Genomic DNA, 25,899 nt, shown 5'->3' with positions numbered 1-25,899 from the left:
CTCCTGAGCCCCAAAGTATGCCTAAACTGCAGCTAGTGACCACTAGAGATGCGCAAACATGTTTGTAAAACATTTGACAATCTCAAATTTGGCACGAATGATTTGGCTTTGTGTAAAGGTTCACAAGCATTTTAACTTAAAGTTGGCAAAATTTGGTCACAGTTTGGTAAATCATTGCTTTTCACTAAAGCTTTTGTTATTATTTTGGCTAGGATAGTGGTGCAGTATGATGAGCAGGGGTGATGGGGGATGTGTTTGATGAAGGGAGGAGGTGTGTCTAGGTCAAAGAAGCTGCGGAGTTTAATTTTTTTTCTTTAATAACTTAATGTGTGAACATTCTGGCAGCCAATCAGGGTGAGGAAACCATTCACAATGTCATGACACAAGGTTTTATTTGATTGGAAGCCAAAGTCACATGTCCCTGGGCATATAATAAGTGGACATCTTATTTTGCTGGCACCTTTTTCTCAGTGTCACAGTGCAGAGAAACTGCTCCTGATTCAAGTGCTGCAAGTGAACTTGTCAGTTTGGGCTGTCCCACACGTCCAGATAATTCCGGTACCGGAATAAATCGGTACCGGAGTTATCCGTGTCTGTGTGCCTGGGAACTCACGGAGGCCATACGTGCGGCACACGTGTGCCGCCCGTATGGCGAGTGGGTACCACACGGAGCGTGTGGTACCCACTCTGCATCATGCTGAAGCCGCGATTCATATGTTCCCTGCAGCAGCGTTTGCTGCAGAGAAAATATGAATAATAGTGTTTAAAATAAAGATCTATGTGTCCGCCGCCCTCCCACCCCTGTGCGCCCCCCCGCTGGTCAGAAAATACTTACCCGGGTCCCCCGTCGGCTGTCGCTCCTTCCTGGTCTGGCCGCGGCTTCTAGTGTATGCGGTCACGTGGGCCCGATCATTTACAGTCATGAATATGTGGCTCCACCTCCCATAGGGGCGGAGCCGACTATTCATGATTGTAAATGATCGGCCCCACGTGACCGCATACAGTAAGCCGCGGCCAGACCAGGAAGGAGCGACAGCTGACGGGGGACCTGGGTAAGTATTTTCTGACCAGCGGGGGGGCGCACAGGGGGTGGGAGGGCGGCGGACACATAGATCTTTATTTTAAACACTATTATTCATATTTTCTCTGCAGCAAACGCTGCTGCAGGGAACATATGAATCGCGGCTTCAGCACCATGTGGGGGGGACAGCGCTTACTGTAGCGCTGTCTCCTGCACGCACACGGACCCCAGACGGAGAATGTCCGTGTGAGGTCCGTGTTTTACACGGACCCATTGACTCTATTGGGTCCATGTAATACGTGCGCTCCCACGAACACTGACATGTCTCCGTGTTTGGCACACGGAGACACGGTCCGCAAAAAGTCAATGAAATCTGAACAGATGCATTGATTTTTATGAGTCTACGTGTGTCAGTGTCTCCGGTACGTGAGGAAACTGTCACCTCACGTACCGGAGCCACTGACGTGTGAAACCGGCCTGATCGAGATAAGATCCTGTCCTATGTGAAATCGATCTTCAAAAATCTTACTAGATCATGCAAAAACGTTATTGCTGTCTCAGTAGGCCCAATTTGCTAATCCAAACCATTTGTGATAAAACTGTGTTTCAGTAAGAATTCAGAAGGCCAGGTTTTCACTTATAAATAGTTAGCCCCAATATTAGGGTGCAGCCAGGAGGCCCAATTTTCTAATCCAAATCATTTGTGATAAAACTGTATTTCATTGAGAAATCAGAAGGCCAGATTTCCCCTTAAAAACAGTTAGGCCTGATATTGACGTGCAGCCAGGAGGCACAAATTTCCACATAAAAATTGTTAGGTTTAACAGTGTTGTTCAGGCACACTATCAAACAAAATAAATAGTAATTGTTCATTTAATGACAGGCGACTGACAGGTGTGAGACTAAAGGTACCTTCACACTAAGCGACTTAACAACGATAACGATAGCGATCCGTGACGTTGCAGCGTTCTGGATAGCGATATCGTTGTGTTTGACACGCAGCAGCAATCAGGATCCTGCTGTGATATCGCTGGTCGTTGCTGAAAGTCCAGAACTTTATTTGGTCGTCAGATCGTGTATCGTTGTGTTTGACAGCAAAAGCAATGATGCCAGCAATGTTTTACAATGGTAACCAGGGTAAATATTGGGTTACTAAGCGCAGGGCCGCGCTTAGTAACCTGATATTTACCCTGGTTACCATTGTAAAAGTAAAAAAGAAAACAGTACATACTCACCCTCTGATGTCTGTCACATCCCCCGGCATCCGCGCTGCTGCTCAGAGCTTACTGCACTGACTGTGTCAGTGCCGGCCGTAAGGCAAAGCACAGCGGTGACGTCACCGCTGTGCTTTAGGACCGGCGCTCACACAGTGCAGGGAAGCGGACGTGACAGGCACCGGAATGTAAGTATGTAGTGTTTGTTTTTTTTTACATTTACGCTGGTAACCAGGGTAAACATCGGGTTACTAAGCGCGGCCCTGCGCTTAGTAACCCGATGTTTACCCTGGTTACCCGGGGACTTCGGCATAGTTGGTCGCTGGAGAGCTGTCTGTGTGAAAGCTCTCCAGCGACCACACAGCGACGCTGCAGCGATCGGCATCATTGTCGCTATCGCTGCAGCGTCGCTAAGTGTGAAGGTACCTTAACCCCTTCACCCCCGGAGCTTTTTCCGTTTTTTCGTTTTCGTTTTTCACTCCCCTCCTTCCCAGAGCCATAACTTTTTTATTTTTCCGTCAATTTGTCCATGTCATGGCTTATTTTTTGCGGGATGAGTTGTGCTTTTGAACGACATCATTGGTTTTACCATGTCGTGTACTAGAAAACGGGAAAAAAATTCCAAGTGCGGTGAAATTGCAAAAAAAGTGCAATCCCACACATGTTTTTTTTTTTTTTTTTTGCTAGGTTCACTAAATGCTAAAACTGACCTGCCATTATGATTCTCTAGGTCATTACGAGTTCATAGACACCTAACATGGCTAGGTTATTTTTTACCTAAGTAGTGAAAAAAAATCCCAAACTTTGCTAAAAAAAAAAAAAAAATTTGTGCCATTTACCGATACTCGTAGCGTCTCCATATTTCATGATCTGGGGTCGGTTGAGGGCTTATTTTTTGCGTGCCGAGCTGGCATTTTTAATGATAGCATTTTGGTGCAGATACGTTCTTTTGATCGCCCGTTATTGCATTTTAATGCAATGTTGCGGCGACCAAAAAAACCTAATTCTGGCGTTTCGATTTTTTTTCTCGTTACGCCATTTAGCGACCAGGTTAATGCTTTTCTTTATTGATAGATCGGGCGATTCTGAACGCGGTGATACCAAATATGTGTAGGTTTGATTTTTTTTTTATTGATTTATTTTGATTGGGGCGAAAGGGGGGTGATTTAAACTTTTATGTTTTTTTTATTTTTTTCACATTTTTTTAAACTTTTTTTTTTACTTTTGCCATGCTTCAGTAGCCTCCATGGGAGGCTAGAAGCAGGCACAACCCGATCGGCTCTGCTATGTAGCAGCGATCATCAGATCGCTGCTACACACCAGAATTGCAGGTGTGCTGTGAGCGCCGACCACAGGGTGGCGCTCACAGCCACCGGCGATAAGTAACCATAGAGGTCTCAAGGACCTCTATGGTTACCTTCCTGATGCATCGCCGACCCCCGATCATGTGACGGGGGTCGGCGATGACATCATTTCCGGCCGCGCGGCCGGATGTGGTAGTTAAATGCCGGTCTGCATTTGACAGCGGCATTTAACTAGTTAATAGCGGCGGGTGACACGCGATTTCACCCGCCGCTATTGCGGGCACATGTCAGCTGTTCAAAACAGCTGACATGTCCCGGCTTTGATGCGGGCTCACCGCGGAGCCCTGCATCAAAGCAGGGGACCTGACGTTGGACGTACTATCCCGTCCAACGTCAGGAAGGGGTTAAGGTTGTGAAACAGCAGGTTGCTAAATGGGAAGGGTACATAAAACATGAGTGGAAAGGGGGAATAGGCTTGGTGTTCGACATGTACATGGGTTAGGTGTTTATGTTAATGAAAGCTCAACTGAACAAACAACTTTGCATCCTATCCAAAGACCACTGACAACATATGTTCTAGATCCCACTTGGTGTGAATCCAGATGCAGCTTTGTAGCTCAGAAAAGCAGGTGGAGGAGGAAGATGAGGAGCTAACATTGCGGCTTCCTACGCCGACACAAAGTAATGCAACCATGACAAGCACTACATCCTCAACACAACTCTGGCTGTGGCCAGCACTGGTATCGAGTGTGCAGTTCACAGGTGCTGAAAGGGTTGCCTAGCTTGGACCTTTTTTGAGACCGCAAAAGGATGACCAAACTCACATTGTCTGTCAAATTTGCAACAAAAACACTCAGTAGAGGCAAAAATTGCAGTAATTTGACAACTACATGCATGATATGCATGAAGCGGCACATGCATGATAAACATGCCTGTTTTTGGGAATCTTACTGCATTAAAATGCCGACTTGTGGGCCTCTCCAACTACCGGCCATCCCCTCAACCCCCATCTGCTGCTTCTTCTTCCTCCAACACCATGCCAAGTCTTCTCACACAGATCTATGGCCTCAGAAACTCCACTTGCTTAACCCCTACAGTCAAGGTGAGTGAGAGCTTGTCAGCTATTACAGAAGTGGGCATGACTACTATTTTTGTGTCACCTAGCACAGCACATTTTTATGAATCCACCATAACATCTCCACCTGCACCTCACTCAAATTCCAGCAGTTTATCCTGTTCTCCACAGGCAAGGCAGTTTATCCTGTTCTCAAGCACAGTCCTGCAGCTGAGGTCATGCAAAAGAATGCTTTCTTCTACACATGTCAAAGCCCTCAGTCACGCAGTTGAGGTCATGCAAAAGAATGTTTTCTTCTAGACAAGCCAAAGCTAATAGCTTGAACTCCACCATCTACAATAAGAAGGCCATGAAAATGTTGCCTTTCCACATGCTGGATACAGACGGTTTCAGAAAGCTGATGGCCGTCACAGTCCTCCAGTACCAGTTGCCCAGTCGCCATTACTTCTCTGAGAAAGCTGTGCCTGCATTACACCAGCATGTCGCAGACAATATCACCTATTCCCTGAAAATATGTATGTCTGCCAAGGGGCATTTCATCACTGACACTTAGATTAGCAAACATGAGCAGGGGTGTTACATCTTGTGACTGGGCACTAGGTGACTCTGGTGGCAGTGGGGGAAGGTGGTCAAGGAGCTGCTTGACAAGTCTTTGAATCACCAAGGCTTGCGGGACAAACCTCTGTATCCAATATTTCCCCTCACCTCCGTACTGTGCAGCCATGGCTCACTGCATTCAGGCACTGTTCAAATTAATTTGCCTTGGAGATCACAGTCAAATGACTTGGTTAGCTGTCCACAACTCTTGAGCTAAGTTGGAGCAATGGCTGTATCCAATGAACTTGGACCCAGGGAAGGCAATTAGTGATAACAGAGCAAACCTGGTGGCTGTCCTATGCCAGAGTGACCTCACACACATGCCTTGCAGGTCTCACTTCCTCAACCAGCTGGTACAGCAATTTCTCTGCCACTATCCAGGCCTGAATGCACTGCTACAGGAAGTACATTTGCTGTATTCTTACTTCTGACAATCACATCCCGCAGGTCATCGACTTGATTCGCTACAGATGTCGTTCTGATTTACAATGTTCCAACATGGTGGAATTCCACTCTGCACTTGTTGCAGCGATTATGGCAGCAACGACAAGCCCTGGTGCAGTATGTCATTTTGCATAGCCTGAGCAAACAGTCTGGACATGGTGCAAATCTTCTTGTGGAGTGGGAACGGGTGAAGGACCTCTTCACCCTGCTGCACAGTTTTGAAATAGCTACTAAGATGAGTAACGCTGACAACGCCATCATCAGCATCACTATTCCTGTCATCTACATGTTAGAGCACATATTGTTTAGTCTATGTGAGGATGCGGTGGTGCCAAAGGAAGAGGTGAAAGCAGAGGAGAATGCAGAAGGGATAACAATATCTCACATTTCCAGACTGTCATTGCACAGGTGTGTGACATGGGAGGGTGGCTTACAGCAATCAAGGCGGGCTGATGGTATCAGGCAAACTGTTAGTGAAGGTGAAGTAGCTGAGGAACAAATGGAGGAGGACGAGGTGATGGATGTGCAACAGTCAGGAGATGAAGAGGATAATGATCCCCTTTCTGTTGTCTGCAGATGGTGGAAGGAGATAGAGGAAGCAACCTTGAGTGTTACCCTGCCCCAAGCACAGCATAGACTTGGACCTCATGGAAAAACTCGACACATGAGTGCCATCTTGCTGCACTAAATTCAACATGATCCTGTATTCTTAGGGTTATTAATAATGCTGACTATTAGGTTGCCACTCTAGTTACGTAATTTAGTATTTAGTATTTATTTAGTAAGAATACATTTAGCCAGATGCTTCCCCCCCCCAATGGAAAGGGATGTGCGCATGCTGAAGTATGGAAACATGCTTGTAGACAATCTTAAGAGTGGTTTTCCCCATGACAGCAGTGAGGCACTGAGGCAGTGAATACTTATGACCATGAGATATTTCAGTTTTTCTTTTTAATAAATTTGCAAAAATTTCTACATTTCTGTTTTTTTCAGTCAAGATGGGGCGCAGAGTGTACATTAATGTGAAAAAAATGAACTTTTTTGAATTTATCAAATGGCTGCAATGAAACAAAGAGTGAAAGATTTAAAGAGGTCTGAATATTTACCAAACCCACTGTATGTTTGTAGTCATTGTCCTGGCTGCAAGACCCATTACTTAGGACGCAAACCCAGCTTTCTGACACTAGACACCAAAATCCTTTGGTAATCTTCAGGTTTCATGATGATTTGCACACAGTCAAATTAACCAGTGCCAGAAGCAGCAAAATAACCTCAAACCATCTTTGAGCCTCCACCATATTTGATGTATCATGTTCTTTTGTTTGTAAGCCTCATTTTGTTTTCAGTAAACAGTAGAAGGGTGTGCTTTACTAAAACGCTCTGTCTTGGTCTCATCTATCCACACATTGCTTTCCCAGAAGGATTTTGACTTTGTCACCTACATTTTGGAAAACAGCAGTCTAGCTTTATTTCTCCGTTTCAGAGTCCTCCTGGGTCTTCTACCATAGCATTTAATTTCATTCAAAGGTCAACAGTCAATGTTCGCTGACAATGATACACTCTGAGCCTGCAGGACAGCTTGAATTTCTGGGAACTTATCAATTAAATGACCAAAGAACTATGGCTGAAAACCATCTTCATGGAAGAAAGGCGACCAAAAATCTACACCTTCATGGAACCAATGCCAAGTGACTAAACTATGCACAAAAAGATATAGGAACAACGATACTGAAAAATTGGATTGATAAATCAAAATGTGAAATATTTGGCTGTAGTAGAAGTCACTTTGCTCAACACAGAGAAGAGTTTCTTTGTGGTTTTCTTTAAAATTTGCAGAGAAATTGGCTAATTCAATCAGCTTATCAGTGGAGCATCGACTTGCTGTAGTTCCTAGCAAAATCATAAAGCTTGAAACACAGTAGCTGAACTAGGGCCTCATAAATGCATATCTTTGATGCATATACAGTATAATCTGACATGCCGAAAAATTGTAAGAATACTAAAACTAATTATCCATGCCACCTTACATGAGTAAAGTATCTGATTATGTATTCTGTTGAAACTGCGGCAGACAAATATACTGTATATGGTATACTATGGAGAATATTCTGGGCAGATTTAAAAATCTACCTAAAGAAAAACTATTTTCGGAATAACTATGTTTAACTCCTTCATGACCGTGGGATTTTCCGTTTTTCCGTTTTCGTTTTTCACTCCCCTCCTTCCCAGAGCCATAACTTTTTATTTTTCCGTCAATTTGGCCATGTGAGGGCTTATTTTTTGCGGGACGAGTTGTACTTTTGAACGACATCATTAGTTTTACCATGTCGTGTACTAGAAAACGGGAAAAAAATTCCAAGTGCGGTGAAATTGCAAAAAAAGTGCAATCCCACACTTGTTTTTTGCTTGTCTATTTTCCTAGGTTCACTAAATGCTAAAACTGACCTGCCATTTTGATTCTCCAGGTCATTACGAGTTCATAGACACCTAACATGACTAGGTTATTTTTTACCTAAGTGGTAAAAAAAAATTCCAAACTTTGCTAAAAAAAAAAAAAAAAAAAAAAAAAAATTGCGCCATTTTCCGATACCCGTAGCGTCTCCATTTTTCATGATCTGGTGTCGTTTGAGGGCTTATTTTTTGCGTGCCGAGCTGGCGTTTTTAATGATACCATTTTGGTGCAGATACGTTCTTTTGATCGCCCGTTATTGCATTTTAATGCAATGTCGCGGCGACCAAAAAAACGTAATTCTGGCGTTTCGATTTTTTTCCTCATTACGCCGTTTAGCGATCAGGTTAATGCTTTTTTTGTTGACAGATCGGGCGATTCTGAACGCGGCGATACCAAATATGTGTAGGTTTGATTTTTTTTTTATTGATTTATTTTGATTGGGGCGAAAGGGGGGTGATTTAAACTTTTATGTTTTTTTTTATTTTTTTCACATTTTTTTTTACTTTTTTTTTTCACTTTTGCCATGCTTCAATAGCCTCCATGGGAGGCTAGAAGCAGGCACAACCCGATCGGCTCTGCTATGTAGCAGCGATCATCAGATCGCTGCTACACAGCAGAATTGCAGGTGTGCTGTGAGCGCCGACCACAGGGTGGCGCTCACAGCTGCCGGCGATCTGTAACCATAGAGGTCTCAAGGACCTCTATGGTTACCATTCAGAAGCATCGCCGACCCCCGATCATGTGACGGGGGTCGGCGATGACATCATATCCGGCCGCCCGGCCGGATGCGGTAGTTAAATGCCGCTGTCTGCGTTTGACAGCGGCATTTAACTAGTTAATAGGTGCGGGCAGATCGCGATTCTGCCCGCGCCTATTGCGGGCACATGTCAGCTGTTCAAAACAGCTGACATGTCCCGGCTTTGATGCGGGCTCACCGTGGAGCCCTGCATCAAAGCAGGGGACCTGACGTCGGACGTACTATCCCGTCCGACGTCAGGAAGGGGTTAACAAGACACTGAAAAATTAAAACTGCACTGTGATTGATTGCTATGGGTTAACAAAAAGACTGATTTCTTTTACACAATTTAAAAATTACGCCCCCATTCAATATTAAATATAAATGATATTTCTGCATAATTTCCAATATTTTCCTTTATAAAATGTTTCATGTTTTGACTCAAATTAGTGTTTTTTTAAAGATTTTATACCTTGATATTTTATTATTTGTTTGCTAGTATTACAAATTATTGTGTTATTTCTATATCATCATCACTGTAAAGTCATAGGAAACTTTCTTTACTTCGGTTTCTACATTTTCTAAATAGCCATTTTTAATTGCATCAACGTTTATTTTTTTGTTCTTAGTAACATGCAAAGCTCCGCGACTTCTACATGGAAAATACACCTTCATTGAAGAAGAATTTGCAAATGGAGCATATTTGCAGTATGAATGTGATAAAGGTTATATGACACAAAAACACAACCTTTTTGCCACTGCCCAGTGTCTTGATGGAAAATGGTCTGAATATCCGATGTGTATAGGTAAGAAAATTGATAGTAGGAAAACAATGATTAAGCGCATAAATATAAAATATACTGAACAAAAATATAAATGCAACACTTTTTTGTTTGCCCCGTTTTTTATGAGCTGAACGCAAAATTCGAAGACTTCTTCTTTATACATAAAAGGCATTTTTCTCTCAAATATTGTTCACAAATTTGCCTAAATCTGTGTTACGCCTGATTCACATGTACTGAAATTTCTGGTATTGGATATAACAGTACCGGAGATATCAGTATATGTGTGTTTGTCTGTATGTGCGTACGTGTGTAATACTTGTGGTATATGTGTGGTAATCGTATGTCGCCCTGTGCAGCATCAGTACTACATGTACCGGCACCTGGGAATCAGCAGTATTTTTAGCACTGTTCCCTGGTGCAAGGTGCTGAAGACAGCTCTCATAATTCTCCCCTGCTATGCTGGCGATCAGCACAAGCAGAGGAGAATATTGAGAGTTGTATTCAACTGATAACAGCAAAAGCAGATGATGGCTGATGGAACTAATACTCTCATCAACCTACAGCTGCTGCCGAGAATAACAGTGAGAGCAGGCGCAGGCTGATGGTATTTTTCATCTGCCGCTGCCTACGCTATACATAAATGACAAAAATGTCATGGGTGCCCCTGTATTTTTGATAACCAGCCAGACAAAACTGACAGCTGCGGGCTGCAACCCTCAGCTGTCAGCTTCAGCCAGGCTGCTTATCAAGAGTAGAGGGGTCCCCACTGTTAGGGCTAACGGAACGCACCAAATAATTAGGAAGATGGTATAAGGTGCATTCTCAGCCTGGGGTCCACCGTGCAGAGATGGAACCTGCTGCTGAGTAATAACGGACTATATGGCGGTATAATGTGGATACACACACGGTTTGCTTCACCTGGTATGAAGGAAGTGAACCCTGTTGTGTCACAGGACCGCAGTACCGCAAAAAGAGCGCAAGCAAGGAGTCACAGAACTCTATCCCAAGACTCAGGGAAAGAGTTTCTCTAGACCTCTTGCGCTCGACAACGCTACTGGGGTGTCAGAGTTAAACAGAAAGAATCATTAAATGCACAAGAATGCGTGCAGTGCTGCTCTGGCGGATGACACTAACCACCCAGACTTGGGTCAGGAAAGCACTCTATTAGCACAAGGCGCCGATCTGGCGTTCACTGCAATCAGATGCTGTATCGTGTGTTAGGTGCAGGTAACACTGTCAGGCGCTGGATAGCAAGCATCCACCATTCATGAGCAGTCAAAAACACTAGGAAGGGGGATGACTAAAGAGCGACAGTCACACATCTACACACACATGATTTCAAGTATACACTAGCACAAGGCCGAGAGGACATGTGAAACTTTTATAGCAGCAGTGATACTGGACCTTCCAGATGGTCCAATAGGAGTCGCAACAGGACCTGAGCATGTGACCCCCGACCTCCAATGGGATGTCATCCCTTGGGCATGCTCAATATGGGAAAAGCAGGACTTAGTCCCAGAAAGACCTGCTCGCTGCTGATCGGTGCTGGCTACAAAGGCAGAGCCTGGAAGGGCAGCAGTAACCAGTCGCACAGTATCAGCTTGAACCAGACGCTGGGACTGACATCTCAGGTGAGCAGGCTCCACTGCGGCTGGAGAAGAATGGGAGACCGCAGCGGAGATGGTTCGAGATTCCCCCTGTGCAGAGGCGGCAACTCAACACCTAACACCCACACAATTTTTTAAAATTATTTAAATAAATAATTAAAAAACAGGGTGGAGTTCCCTTCATTTTTGGCAGCCAGCATTCGGCATCAGGGAACAGCGCTATCAGTACCTCTGCTTCCCAGGCACCGCTACGTGTCATACTGATGACACACAGATGTCTTCCGTGTGTCATCAGTGTCCACATGTGTGGACCGTTTTGCAGCCTGTGTAGCTGTTAAACAATGGACATGTCAGCGCATTTTGTCCAACGACACATGGTCCGTGGAAACACACTGACATGTGCATAGACTGGTGCTGAGCGATACCGTCCGATACTTGAAAGTATCGGTATCGGATAGTATCGGCCGATACCCAAAAAGTATCGGATATCGCCGATACCGATACCCGATACCAATACAAGTCAATGGGACACCAAGTATCGGAAGGTATCCTGATGGTTCCCAGGGTCTGAAGGAGAGGAAACTCTCCTTCAGGCCCTGGGATCCATATTAATGTGTAAAATAAAGAATAAAAATAAAAAATATTGATATACTCACCTCTCCGACGGAGCCTGCACCTTACCGATGTCACCGGGAGTCTCCGTTCCTAAGAATGAGCGCTTGAAAGACCTTAGATGACGTCGCGGATTGTGATTGGTCGCGTGAGCGGTCACATGACTGCTACGTGACCAATCACAAGCCGCGACGTCATCTAAAGTCTTTCAAGCGCTCATTCTTAGGAACGGAGACTCCCGGTGACATCGGTAAGGTCCAGGCTCTGTCGGAGAGGTGAGTATATCAATATTTTTTAATTTTATTCTTTATTTTACACATTATTATCGATCCCGATACCGATTCCCGATATCACAAAAGTATCGGAACTCGGTATCGGAATTCCGATATCGCAAATATCCACCGATACCCAATACTTGCGATATCGGAATGCTCAACACTAGCATAGACCCATTCACTTGAATGGGTCCACTTGTGTAAGTGTCTTCGGTACATCTGAAAACTGTCACCAGACGCAGGCTTGGTCTGGCCCACAGAAGGACACTTTGGTTGGCCCCTGTGCAAGAGTGGACTGACATAAAAGGGAGCATCTTATTCATTTACCAATCTACCCAGTTCATTGTTACCATATATAAATTTGTGATTGAGGATAAGATCACATTTGCATGTAGCTGAAAAGGGGGCCCTGGAGTTGGTTACTGGTGGGCCCCTGTTACCCCAGTCCGACACTGACCACATGTACTAGACACACTGATGTCTTAAAGGGCTCTTAGCACTGACATCTGAAAGAGCCCTTAGTGAGTGCTTCTCCTTTGCCGAGATAATCCATCCACCTCACATGTGTGGCATAACAAGATGCTGATTAGACAGCATGATTATTGCACATGTGTGCCTTAAGGCCCCGTCTCACATAGCGAGATCGCTAGCGAGATCGCTGCTGAGTCACAAGTTTTGTGACGCAACAGCGACCTCCATAGCGATCTCGCTATGTGTGACACGTACCAGCGATCAGGCCCCTGCTGCGAGATCGCTGGTCGTGTCGGAATGGCCTGGACCTTTTTTTGGTCGTTGAGGCCCCGCTGACATCGCTGAATCGGTGTGTGTGACACCGATCCAGCGATGTCTTCACTGGTAACCAGGGTAAACATCGGGTTACTAAGCGCAGGGCCGCGCTTAGTAACCCGATGTTTACCCTGGTTACCAAAAAAAACAAACAGTACATACTCGCCTTTCGGTGTCCAGGTCCCTTGCCGTCTGCTTCCTGCTCTCACTGACTGCCGGCCGTACAGTGAGAAGTGAGAGCACAGCAGTGACGTCACCGCTGCGCTCTGCTCTCGCTGTACGGCCGGATCTCAGTGAGAGCAGGAAGCAGACGGCAAGGGACCTGGACACCGAAAGGCGAGTATGTAGTGTTTGTTTTTTTTGGTAACCAGGGTAAACATCGGGTTACTAAGCGCGGCCCTGCGCTTAGTAACCCGATGTTTACCCTGGTTACCCGGGTGCTGCAGGGGGACTTCGGCATCGTTGAAGACAGTTTCAACGATGCCGAAGTCGTTCCCCTGATCGTTGGTCGCTGGAGAGAGCTGTCTGTGTGACAGCTCCCCAGCGACCACACAGCGACTTACCAACGATCACGGCCAGGTCGTATCGCTGGTCGTGATCGTTGGTAAATCGCTTAGTGAGACGGGGCCTTTAGGCTGGCCACAATAAAAGGCCACTCTAAAATATGCATTCTCACTGAGAAGGGATCACAAAACAAACATTTTAATAATAAATTTAATAACCGATAAGACAAGCTACAAAAGTGCACTCAAGTTACACAGATCCTGAAACTTCAGGAAATGACTGGGCTAACATCACAAAAACATAAACCTCTCACCAATGTGATACATTTTCCAATCACATATAATCTGTTTCTTGTCTTAACTTGTTTCATCGTTCTCTGCTTAGCAACTCATCAGGAGACTTAAGATATTCCCATGAGAAGAGACTATAGCTCATAAAAACAATATTCATGCAAAAATAGCCTTATAGATGTGTCCTACACATTTACAGGGGACATTCGCAATCTAATATGATAGGTATGCCATAAACTAAGTTGTACATAGTTGGTATTTTAAGTGACAAAAAATGTGTGATATCTTCAAATTTAATATATCACATCTATATAGCATTTATTAGTGTGTTCAGAATAATAAGTTTTGATTACATGAGTGCTACTGGCTTTAAAAATTCAGTTTCACGCTGCACCCAAATCAATCAGTAATTGAGCTTTCACTCCTATAAGTATTGTAACATTGTCCATGTCACATAGCCCTTAAAATCATAGGGCATGCTTATCATGCCCTAGTCATCCTCGGGTAAGTATAATTCTCTGTGCATTAGAATGTGCACAAGTAACAACAGGATGCTAAAGCTGCGTCCTGCTTGTGAATCATCATATGTCAAATGGTGCCACCAGGTCATTTAAAATCTCTGCTCCTCCCACTCAGTGATGTGAAGCCCGGTCTCATCTGATTGGATAACAAGTTACTAATTTGTATCTAATCAGATCTCAAAGAGCTGGATTCCCCACATTTACATCATAATAAACTCTGTCTACATAGCCAATCATAAACTCGAGGGTGCAGCAGGGAGCAGATCATTAACAAGTTTCCCCCATGTAGTTTTAGGATGATTTCTCACCTTCCTCATGATCAAGGATAGTCTATTATGTGTCGAGTTCACGCCGCTGCACAGGGGGAACCTCAAACCATGTCCACTGCGGTCTCCCATTCTCCTCCAGCCACAGTTGAACCTGCTCAGCAGAGACGTCAATCCCAGCGCCTGGCTCAAGCTGATACTGTGTGCTTGGGTACTGCCACAATTCCAGGCTCTGCCTTTGTAGCCAGCACTGATCAGCAGTATGCAGGCATTTCAGGGACTAAGGCTGGTTCGCAGCCTTTCTGCCGCAATTTTCCGCATGCGTCGTGTATTCCTATCTTTAACATTAGGGATACAGGTGTCTGCGATTGGTTGCGTTTTGCCGCGTTTGATGACGCATTCGTCGTTTCGTTGTCTGCGGCTTGGTGCTGTAAACGCTACATAATTTTAGAGTCATCAATTTGACACTTAGAAACGTATGTGGTTGTTAGCAGAAGGAATGCGGCAAAAAAAACGCATTTCGGTCTATGTGAACGCATGTGCTTGCAAGCACATGCGTTTACTTGCGTTTGTGAGCGCATGCGTGGCACAACAGGAAAACATGTCTAGACACTGATTAGCCACCCCCACATACAAACTGATAAGAGGAGGGAGTGGGCATTGGCAGGTCACTATACAGGAGACGGGGAAGCAGACCAGACACAGGAAAGTACCTTGGAGGAAACAAGACTCTGAACAATGTGAGTATATCAACGCCAATGCCTTTATTTTCTATTTTCTGTCTCTATATGTCCTAATTTCTTTCATTTTCTTCTTTCTGCATGCATCAGAATGTCATCTTCTTCTGAGGAGGAGCAACGGCCTGGGCCTGCACAAGGGGGAAATGTCAGTGAAGTGAGTAGTCTCCTCTTCAGATAGGTAAGTACTCTACACATGTGTAATTTTTTTTTTCCTTTTTTTAGAGCAGTTCTTCCACTGCGGCAGAGGCTGAGCAGGAGCAGCATGGAGATGCTCAGGTGGCAAGGCGGCAGCATGTAAGTATACCTGGCTGACTGTTTATTCTATCCTGACTTTACTATTTTTGAATGTTCATTTCTTTACTTTCCTCTTTCTTTACCTTTTTCTTCTTGACTCCTTTTTTTCTTGACTTTCAATATTCATGCCAGTTTTCTGTCTCTGTCTTTTTTCTATTCCTTATGTTAATCTCTCCAACATTAATGTCTTTATTTATTTTTTAGGTTCCAGAACGGGATGAGGACCTCATTGAAAATGACCTCCTAATCTCCCTGGTCCATGAGCGAGTCCCGTTGCGGGACACCCGGGTTCCGCAGCACTCGGGCAACATGACAATCTGGCGGCTATGGAATGAGGTGGCCAGAGCGATGTGGGATGGCTGGGACAACGCCCCGACTCGGGTCCGAAATGCATTTTGTAAGTATTGCAATGCGGTGTGCTGCAGCAGTGACCTTGGCTGTGATCACACAACTGTGTGTGATGAGAGAAACTCCTGAGAGTTTCTCTCATCACACACAGTTGTGTGATCATGGTCAAAAGTGCATTGTCTAACCATTATTTATGTTTTTCAACAGTGCTCAAAGTCAAAACACATTGGCGTTCGATGAATGATCGCTTCAACAAGGACCTTCATCAAGAGAGCCGGGTTCCTAGTGGTTCTGTAGCAACGATCTGCAAATTCAAGTATCACCGCATCCTTTATATTTTTGAGACCTGTCCTTGCCCAGAGAACGTACGTATTTTTTGTGGTGGAATGAGTTGTGTTGGATTGCCTAATCTGTATTTTTCTGTTCCTCGGGAGTTGGCGCTTTACTATTGTAAATGTTTTGTTTTAATGTGTTTTTCACAGCACATGGAGCAGCACTCTTGACCCTGGTTCTGGAACGGTCCTTCATCAAACAGCCACGGACCTGTCCCAGCCTTCCAGCAGCACTGCAGCAAGTGGGCCTGCCACACAAACTGGAGACCAGGAAGCTGGTCCATCAGGTGTTCCCCTGTCTCAGTCCTCAGCCTCTGCCTCTTTTTTTGGGGCTCTTCCCAGCAGCGACAGGTCACTCATGCCCAAGTTTTTGCTCTTGAGCTCGGTCTTTCTTGATGGACTCAAGGTGATGGGTGACTGACTGGATAGTGCCATAAACTATATGAATACACTTATCCAGGAGGTCACCAAAAGCCTTGACCAAGTGAAAGCTGACCTCCAGAGGCCAGCACATCATTTTTTCAATCAAACTGAACTGGGCATGTCAGAACACCTTACTCCTGATCTCCAGCTTAGTTTCATGCAGGCCTGCAATGCTGCATACGTGCAGGCTATGCAGCAGAGTCGGTATTTTCAGCAGACAGTGGCGGCATATACACCTGTGCAAACACTGTCACGCTTGACCTCAAAGCCGAGCTCTGCTGCATACCACTGCATGGCCACCTCCATTTCAAGCACTACCGGACACCACTACAGCACCACTGCCATGCCGAGTGCTGTTGGACAGCCCACCGCCACCACCATGACAGCTGCTGCTCCTGCTTGGACCTCCTCCACTGCCTCCACCATGCAGCAGCAGGACCCAGGCATGGCCTTCCGCTCCACCACCACCATGATGCAGCAGGACCCAGGCATGGCCTTCCACTCCACCACCACCACGATGCAGCAGGACCCAGGCATGGCCTTCCCCAGCACCATGCAGCAGCAGGACTCTGGCATGGTTGTCCACTCTACGAGCACAATGCAGCAGCCATACCCTGACAGATCGCCCACCACGACCAGGCCGCAACAAATGAGCCGACCGAGGCTCCCCAGACTTACACATAGATCACAGAAAGGGAAAAAAATAAAAAGCAGCGGACTATCTGTATTCCTCCCCCCTCACCTCCCAATGTGTCAGTAATGTCAGGTTTGTCGCATCCTTCCATTGTGTCTCAGCCCTCTTATGCGTCAAGCCCCATCCACGAACTCCCAGACCCCACTACTTTAATTGCCCCTTCTCCTGCCACCCCTGCGTCGTCCACACTTAGCCAGGCCTCACAGCTGCACACCCCCCAGTTCCGTCACTCTACCCCAAGCAGGCGCAGTTATTTTTTTTTTTTTTGCTCTGTTTTATGGTCTCTGCCAGTACGATTTCATTGGAATGTAACTGACGCTCTATCTAGTTGTTATTTTCTGGCTTATGGAGCACATGCTGATTAACTGGCTGAGCTATAACTTTCTTGTGTTGTACTGTATGCAAAAATTCTCTTAACCCCTTTCTGCCAGCTGACGAAATACTACGTCAGCTGGCAGAACCCCCGCTTTAAGGTGGGCTCCGGCGGCGAGCCCACCTTAAAGCCGCGACATGTCAGCTGTTTTGTACAGCTGACATGTGTGCGCAATGAGCGCGAGCGGAATCGCAATCCGCCCGCGCCCATTAACTAGTTAAATGCCGCTGTCAAACGCAGACAGCAGCATTTAACTACCGCATCCGGCCGGGCGGCCGGAAATGACGTCATCGCCGACCCCCGTCACATGATTGGAGGTCGGCGATGCTTTAGCATGGTAACCATAGAGGTCCTTGAGACCTCTATGGTTACTGATCTCCGGCAGCTGTGAGCGCCACCCTGTGGTCGGCGCTCACAGCACACCTGCAATTCTGCTGTGTAGCAGCGATCTTATGATCGCTGCTACATAGCAGAGCCGATCGGGTTGTGCCTGCTTCTAGCCTCCCATGGAGGCTATAGAAGCATGGCAAAAGTGAAAAAAAAAAGTAAAAAAAAATGTGAAAAAAATAAAAAAAATATAAAAGTTTAAATCACCCCCCTTTCGCCCCAATCAAAATAAATAAATAAAAAAAAATCAAACCTACACATATTTGGTATCGCCGCGTTCAGAATCGCCCGATCTATCAATAAAAAAAGCGTTAACCTGATCGCCAAATGGTGTAATGAGAAAAAAAATTGAAACGCCAGAATTACGTTTTTTTGGTCGCCGCGATATTGCATTAAAATGCTATAACGGGCGATCAAAAGAACGTATCTGCACCAAAATGCTATCATTAAAAATGCCAGCTCGGCACTCAAAAAATAAGCCCTCACCTGACCCCAGATCACGAAAAATGGAGACGCTACGAGTATCGGAAAATGGCGCAATTTTTTTTTTTTTTGCAAAGTTTGGAATTTTTTTTCACCACTTAGGTGAAAAATAACCTAGACATGTTAGGTGTCTATGAACTCGTACTGACCTGGAGAATCATAATGCAAGTCAGTTTTAGCATTTAGTGAACCTAGCAAAATAGCCAAGCAAAAAACATGTGTGGGATTGCACTTTTTTTGCAATTTCACTGCACTTGGAATTTTTTTCCCGTTTTCTAGTACACGACATGGTAAAACCAATGATGTCGTTCAAAAGTACAACTCGTCCCGCAAAAAATAAGCCCTCACATGGCCAAATTGACGGAAAAATAAAAAAGTTATGGCTCTGGAAAGAGGGGAGCGAAAAACGAAAATGAAAAATCGGAAAAAACTCCGGGGGTGAAGGGGTTAAATAAAAAATCGCAAAAAAATAAAATTTGGGTTGAAAAATAAATAATATTGTTTTTTGCCCCCAATAATGTTTGGTTATTTGTGCATTTCACTGCCGGCAACACACACCGTGCACCTAATAAAACACTGCACCGCACACTATATTTTTTTGCCAACTCATAGCTCCAGTAGTTATTTAGTACAAGACTGTAGCTTTGTGTGTTTGGTATCGAGCTATGAGGTGGCTAAAAAATATATAACTTGTATTTTCTCCATAATCTCTTCAGTCTTATTAATCTGTGTCGCAGCCTTGTATAACCTCCATTTTTTCTTCAGTGTACGTAATCTATTTCACACAAACCGAAGAGAAGATGAAGGTCATGCAAGGCATATCTATACTCACCTGAACATGTGTCAGAAATAGTGAATTCATGAGGCTGTTATTTGTTCATCATGAATTTATTATTTATGACACCTGACTTGATGAGTGTAGATCTGTTTTGTATTATACCTCCATCGTCTCTTCATTCTACGTCCAATAGATACTGCAGAACAGAATCAGGACATAATGACGTCAACTACCTTACCACTAACAACATAAGTGGTTTTTAGAGGAAATACATAGGAGACTCGGTCAAGATATCAAAACACGAAGTTTATTAACAAAAAATATTAGTAACATTTTAAACATAACTGGTACAGACCCAAACCCAACAGGACATTTTACACAATATTGTCTTGCCATGCCACACGTCCAATATCAGAATCAAAATAGGCAGCAAATTGGTCCCACATGTGGCCAACTTCAACAGTTGACTGCAGCAGGTGATGCTGGTAATCTGGCAATGGGTTTGCAACTGGTTCATCCAGTTCAATGTTGGGTCACTCCTTAGCCATTATGTAATTGTGGAGAACCACACAGGCTTTGACCACCTCATCGACTGTCTCCATTTTTAGATTAATGGCTGTCCCAAGAATGCGCCATTTTGAGACTAGAATCCCAAAGGTTCACTTTACTATTCTTCGGGCCCTGGTCAGTCTGTAGGTATAAATCCTTTTAGTGTGATTCAAGTCCTGACTGGAATATGGCTTATGTAGGTTTTCACACATCTGGAAGGCCTCATCCCCAACCATAACAAATGGCATCGGTGGGCCTTGAGTGTTTGGGAGAGGTCGCGGCAGTGGAAAATTAAAGTTTTTGCTATACACATGTCGGCCCATATCCGAGTTCAAGAAAGTCTGTGAGTCATTGCCATGGCCAAAAGCTCCAATGTCCACGGCTATGAAGTGACAGTCCCCATCTACTATTGCCATGAGCACAACAGAAAAATATTTGTTGTAGTTGAAGTACTCCGATCCAGTTCTGGCGGGTTTGATAATGCATATGTGCTTTCCATCCACCGCTCCCAAACAGTTGGGGAAATCACACACACTCCAGACATTTTCTGCAATTTTCATCCACATGTCCTCCATAGGTAGGGGTATAAATTCATCCAAGAGAACATTCCACAAAGCCCGGCAGGTGTCCGCAACTATTCCAGACAAGGTGGAAATTCCAAGCCGGTACTGAAAGTGGAGGGATGATAAGCTCTCTCCGGTTGCCAGAATTCTGAAATAAAATAAAAAAAATTAAATTAAAATCAATTCCATTTATGGTGGTGTTTAGCTAAAGACATAAAGGAAAATACAAATAATACATGGCAGACCAACAATAATTATGACTGGCATTTGTTTAGAATTCTTACGTACCTTAATGAAACCAGGAGACGTTCATCTGCTGGAATCGCTCTACGGAGCTGGGTGTCCTGTCTCTGGATGGCTCCTTGGACACGACCAAGTAAATCCCAGAAAGAGTCTTGAGACATCCTGTTATGTTCCGGGAATTTGTCCGGGTTGGCATTAAGCTCGACATATAGCGTGTGATAGGCTCCACGGCTCTCCCGGAGTTCTATAATGGGGTGTCTCCAAAAATGCCTACGCCGTGTCCTTCTCTGTCGGTCTCTATTTCTTTATTGCTCCCAAGCAAACACACAGGCAAGAAACAGCTTGATGCTTAAATTCAGGTTGAAATAAAAGCTTTTCATGTGAAGATCCATCATGACACAGGATACAGTAGCAAACTGTTAAGATTTCAGCAGTCCAAGGGTCTATATATAGATATCCTATAATACACGCCCACTGTAGTCCCATTGGCGGTGTCTGTTTATCTAGATTTTTCTCCTGTTAAATTTTCCACCATGTGCACAGAAAATGCAAACGCATGCAAAACGCATGAAAAAGCGTGTAAACGCCGCTTTTTTTGACCGCATGAGTTATCTTATGCGTCTAAAAAACGCTGTGTTTGTACGCGTTTGCATGCGGTTTTTCGTGCATTTGAGGTTGCGGATTAAACGCTGCGGATTGTGACGCAAATGTTAAACTAGCCTAAGTCCTGCTTTTCCCATACTGAGCATGCCCATGGGATGACCTCCCATTGGAGGTCGGGGGTCACATGCTCAGGTCCTGTTGTGGCTCCTAGTGGACAATCAGGAAGGTCCTGGAGCGCTACTACTATAAAAGGTTTGCATGACCCATGGCCGCTCGGCCATGCGCTAGTGTAAACTTGCTAATGTGTGTGTGGATGTATGCCTGTCAATGTATGAAAGCTCCTAATCATTCCCATCCCTTGAGTTGTTGACTGCTCGTGAATGGTAGAGCTACCTAGCGCCTGATAATGCTCTCCCACACATTTAGCACACAATACTACGTCTATTAGCAGCAACCGCCAGTGCGGCGCCGTGCGCAAATAGTGCGCTTTCCTGGCCCAAGTTAGGGTGGTTAGTAGCATCCGCCAGAGCGGCATTGCTCGCACTCTTGTGTGGTAAATTCTTGTTTAGTTTATTCCCAGACACCACAGTAGGGGTGTCGAGTGCAAGAGGTCTAGAGGAACTCTTTCCCTGAGTCTTGGGACAGAGTGCTGTGACCCTTTGCTTGCGCTCTCTGTGCGGTATTGCGGCCCTGTGATGCAACAGGGTTCGCTTCCTTCATACCGGGTGAAGCTAACCCGTGTGTGTATTCTCATTGAACGGCCATATAGTCTGCCATTACCAAGCAGCAGGTGTATTTTCTGCACGGCGCACTCCGGACTGCGAACGCACCTTATGTCATCTCAAATTATTATTTGATGTGTTCTGCCAGTCCTAATACTGTCATTTTGTATTTCTTCCATTTTCTTACTATTGCACTCAGTTGTCTCCTTCTCACCCAGGAGCTTATGTATGGTTTTGTAGTCCATTCCAGTTTTCAGCAGGTCTATTAGCTTGTCCCTGACATCCTTAGAAATCTCTTTGGTCTTGCCCATGTTGTAGAGATTAGAGTCTGACTTTTGAGTCTGTAGACAGGAATCTTTTATAAAGGTGACTATGTAAGACAGCTGTCTTTAATGCAGGTAATGAGTTGATTAGGAGCGTCTAACTGGTCTGTAGGAACCAAAATTCTTAATGGTTGGCAGGAGATCAAGTACTTATTTCTCACTGCAAATTGAAAATACATTTATATCATTTATACAATGTTATTTTCTGGATTTTATTTATGATATTCTATCTCTCAATGTGAAAACTAGCCTACACTTAAAATTATAGACTGTTCATGTCTTTGTCAGTGTGCAACTTACAAAATCAGCAAGGGATCAAATAATTATCTCCTTCACTGTACATTAATCCGAACCCCTAATAATTTCTGAAACATGATTATGTACAAGTGAAAGAAGTGCTCACCCACATGTGAAGTGAGGGAATATAAGGGTGCTGTCATGGGCTCCAAAAAATCCCGTTACCGGTAAGTAACTAAGACTTTATTTGATCCCTCATGACAGCACCACGACAAAATTACAGAGATGTATGACATCAGGCAGGGAAAACAGATTGAAGCACCCTTCTTTCAAATGTGAGGTCAAAAAAGGAACCCAAATCAAGTATATAATGCTTATAAAAAGTGGAAGTAGAAGGCCATGTGTCTGCCTAACATATCTACTTGATCGAAACCTCTGATCTCTCTGCCACAGCCTATGTGGAGTGAGCCCCCAGACCTTCTGGTGCTGCCGTACCACTTGATGTATAAGCTAACAAAATGGCTTCCCTGATCCACCTAGCTAAAGTGCATTTTGAAACCTTAAGTCCCTTCCATTAACAAAGAATTATCCCTTTTCCATAGGTTAGTAACTGATATGTATCTGAATAGTCATCTCATGACATCCAGTGAATGGAGTCTCTCTTCCTTATAATTCTTAGAGTTGGTACAGAAGGAGGGAAGAACTATCTGTAGCCTATGAAACTTAGAGGCTACTTTATGTAGGTAAGATGGATCTGGCTTTAGGATAACCTTATCTTCCAGGAACTGGGTGTATGGTGGGAGTTTAGAAAGGGCCTGAATATCACTAACCCTTCAGGCAGATGTTAATGCTACAAGAAGGGCTGTTTTAAGGAAAATAAGTTTTATTGGGACTGAATCAAAGGGCTCAAAGGGAGATTCTGTCAAAGCTGTTAGAACTAGGTTTAGGTCCCATTTCACTATTATTTCTTTAAGTATGGGTTTAGATCTAGCCGATGCCCTAATAATTCTAGCTACCCAATAATTCCCAGCCAGATCACAACTATACAGGGCCCCCAGAGCTGATACCTCGACCTTGAGGGTGCTAGTGGATAGTACCATCTCTTTTCACCTTATGGGCACTTTCCTGGGAAAGGGATCTCATAGACTCCTTAACCTGATGATCTCTCTTAAATTAGTAGCAAAGTCTGGTGTTTCTCCTGCTACTGTCTACTGAATGCACAATTGCCCAGTCTCTTTAGATAAAAGTCTGCAATAAGGCCCTGCAAAGCGCACACGCCTTATGCTTAGATTTTGACTTAAGGTACCTTCACACTAAGCGATGCTGCAGCGATATCGACAACGATGTCGATCGCTGCAGCGTCGCTGTGTGGTCGCTGGAGAGCTGTCACACAGACGGCTCTGCAGTGACCAATGATGTCGAAGTCCCCGGGTAACCAGGGTAAACATCGGGTTGCTAAGCGCAGGGCCGCGCTTAGTAACCCTATGTTTACCCTGGTTACCAGTGTAAATGTAAAAAAACAAACACTACATACTTACATTCGCGTCCCCCGGCGTCCGCTTCCCTGCATTGTGTAAGCGCTGGCCCTAAAGCAGAGCGGTGACGTCACCGCTGTGCTTTGCTTTCCGACCGGCACTGACACACTCAGTGCAAGAAGCTCTGAGCAGCAGCGCGGACGCCGGGGGATGTGACAGACATCAGAGGGTGAGTATGTAGTGTTTTTTTTTTTTACTTTTACAATGGTAACCAGGGTAAACATCGGGTTACTAAGCGCGGCCCTGCGCTTAGTAACCCGATATTTACCCTGGTTACCATTGTAAAACATCGCTGGCATCGTTGCTTTTGCTGTCAAACACGACGATACACGCCGATCTGACGACCAAATAAACTTCTGAACTTTCAGCAACGACCAGCGATATCACAGCTGGATCCTGATCGCTGCTGCATGTCAAACACAACGATATCACTAGCCAGGATGCTGCAACGTCACGGATTGCTAGCGATATCGTTTAGTGTGAAGGTACCTTTACACTTCATTCACTGGCAGAAAATGGGAGTGATAAGGGGAAGATTATATCACCGAGTGAGCGTTCATGAAGATCACTTACCAGTATAAAGTAATCAAATGGTACCGAATCATACGGGGGTACATCTCAGCTGAAGAACCTTCCCAGGAGGCTGAAGACTGATCCAGTCTGCTGGAGCTTCTCTGACTGGATCTCCTTTCACTGATATGACCACCTCCTCCGCTGCTACAGGGTCGTCGCCAGGTCACTTGTAAGTGATGCTTCCCAGTGAACTGCTGCTGTGCAGATGATAATTATTGCTACACCTGATCCTGCTGCTCTAGTGACTCCATCTTTTCTTAAATGAAGACTATGGGCCTGGAAGCACCCAGTCTTCTTCTGGCCTGTCATTTAAAGTTTATGCCACTCCTCCAATCCGGCACCCCCAGATTTCAAGGTCAGAAGGTCTTCCATGTGGTCTGTCTCCCCGGTGCATCTCCCTGGAACTTGCTGGCTGTGTCTCTCGCCCACGTGGCCGTGACTCCCGATCGCCGCCAGGTCACGCCCACCATTGGTGACTCCACTTATGACCCTGCCCTGCAGGCTCGTCAATCCGCTCCTCAGATCCACTGGGAGCACATGCACTTCAGCCATGTCACATGCGGCAATCACCAGCCACGTCACAGGAGTCGTGCCCTGGCCAAGTCAGAGGAGATGGCCCCCAGCCATGTCACTTGGCCCACCCTAGTCTCCGTGGCAGGACATACACCAGCTGAGTGTGACCATGCCCTTGGGTTTGCGCGGACACAGCAGTCAGGCACAGTCCAGGTTATACTTAACTGCACCATCTTGCTGCAGACCACGGCTGAGCTGGTAATCCTAACCGGATACCACTTTCCTGCTCTGCTCACTACCGTGAAGTCTCCCTGGACCCACTGTGGTGCTTCCAGGGACCCCACACCAGCTGAGGAAGAGGACCCCCACAGCATGAACTGATCGGCCGAGCCTGGGAACGACTCCTTCTTTGACAGATATGTCTGTAGAGGTCTGTCCATCAAGGACAGGAAATCAACTGATGCGTGGGAGAGATGCCACTCTTTTATATCTGTAGGTTTTCTGTCTTTGAAGGGCAGATCCACTCTCTCATGATGCGGTCATGCGATTATGGGGATCAAATTATATATATTGTAAGATTGCACTTACTTACGGGTTTGGGAATACTCACTTGGCAGCAGGATAAACATAGACAGGCACGGTTTTTTCTCATAAATAGTCCATGTATTTTATGATCCACTCAGCATAAACCACAGAA

The 25,899-nt window shown here is 45.1% G+C and overlaps 1 protein-coding gene across 2 annotated transcripts in view; it reads left to right on the top strand.

The window, feature by feature from the left end:
• The window catches only part of CFH (complement factor H), a 919,877-nt gene that overhangs the window by 385,521 nt on the left and 508,457 nt on the right, over positions 1–25,899 (top strand). For both annotated transcript variants that reach the window (XM_077276558.1, XM_077276556.1), the window contains exon 10: positions 9,473–9,649. In XM_077276558.1, coding sequence (XP_077132673.1) covers positions 9,473–9,649 — 177 coding nt within the window. The remainder of the gene's footprint in view (positions 1–9,472; positions 9,650–25,899) is intronic.

The sequence above is a fragment of the Ranitomeya variabilis genome, chromosome 8, assembly GCF_051348905.1.
Source record: "Ranitomeya variabilis isolate aRanVar5 chromosome 8, aRanVar5.hap1, whole genome shotgun sequence".
In the NCBI taxonomy this organism is placed as follows: domain Eukaryota; kingdom Metazoa; phylum Chordata; class Amphibia; order Anura; family Dendrobatidae; genus Ranitomeya; species Ranitomeya variabilis.
This window is presented reverse-complemented; position numbering and strand designations above follow the sequence as displayed.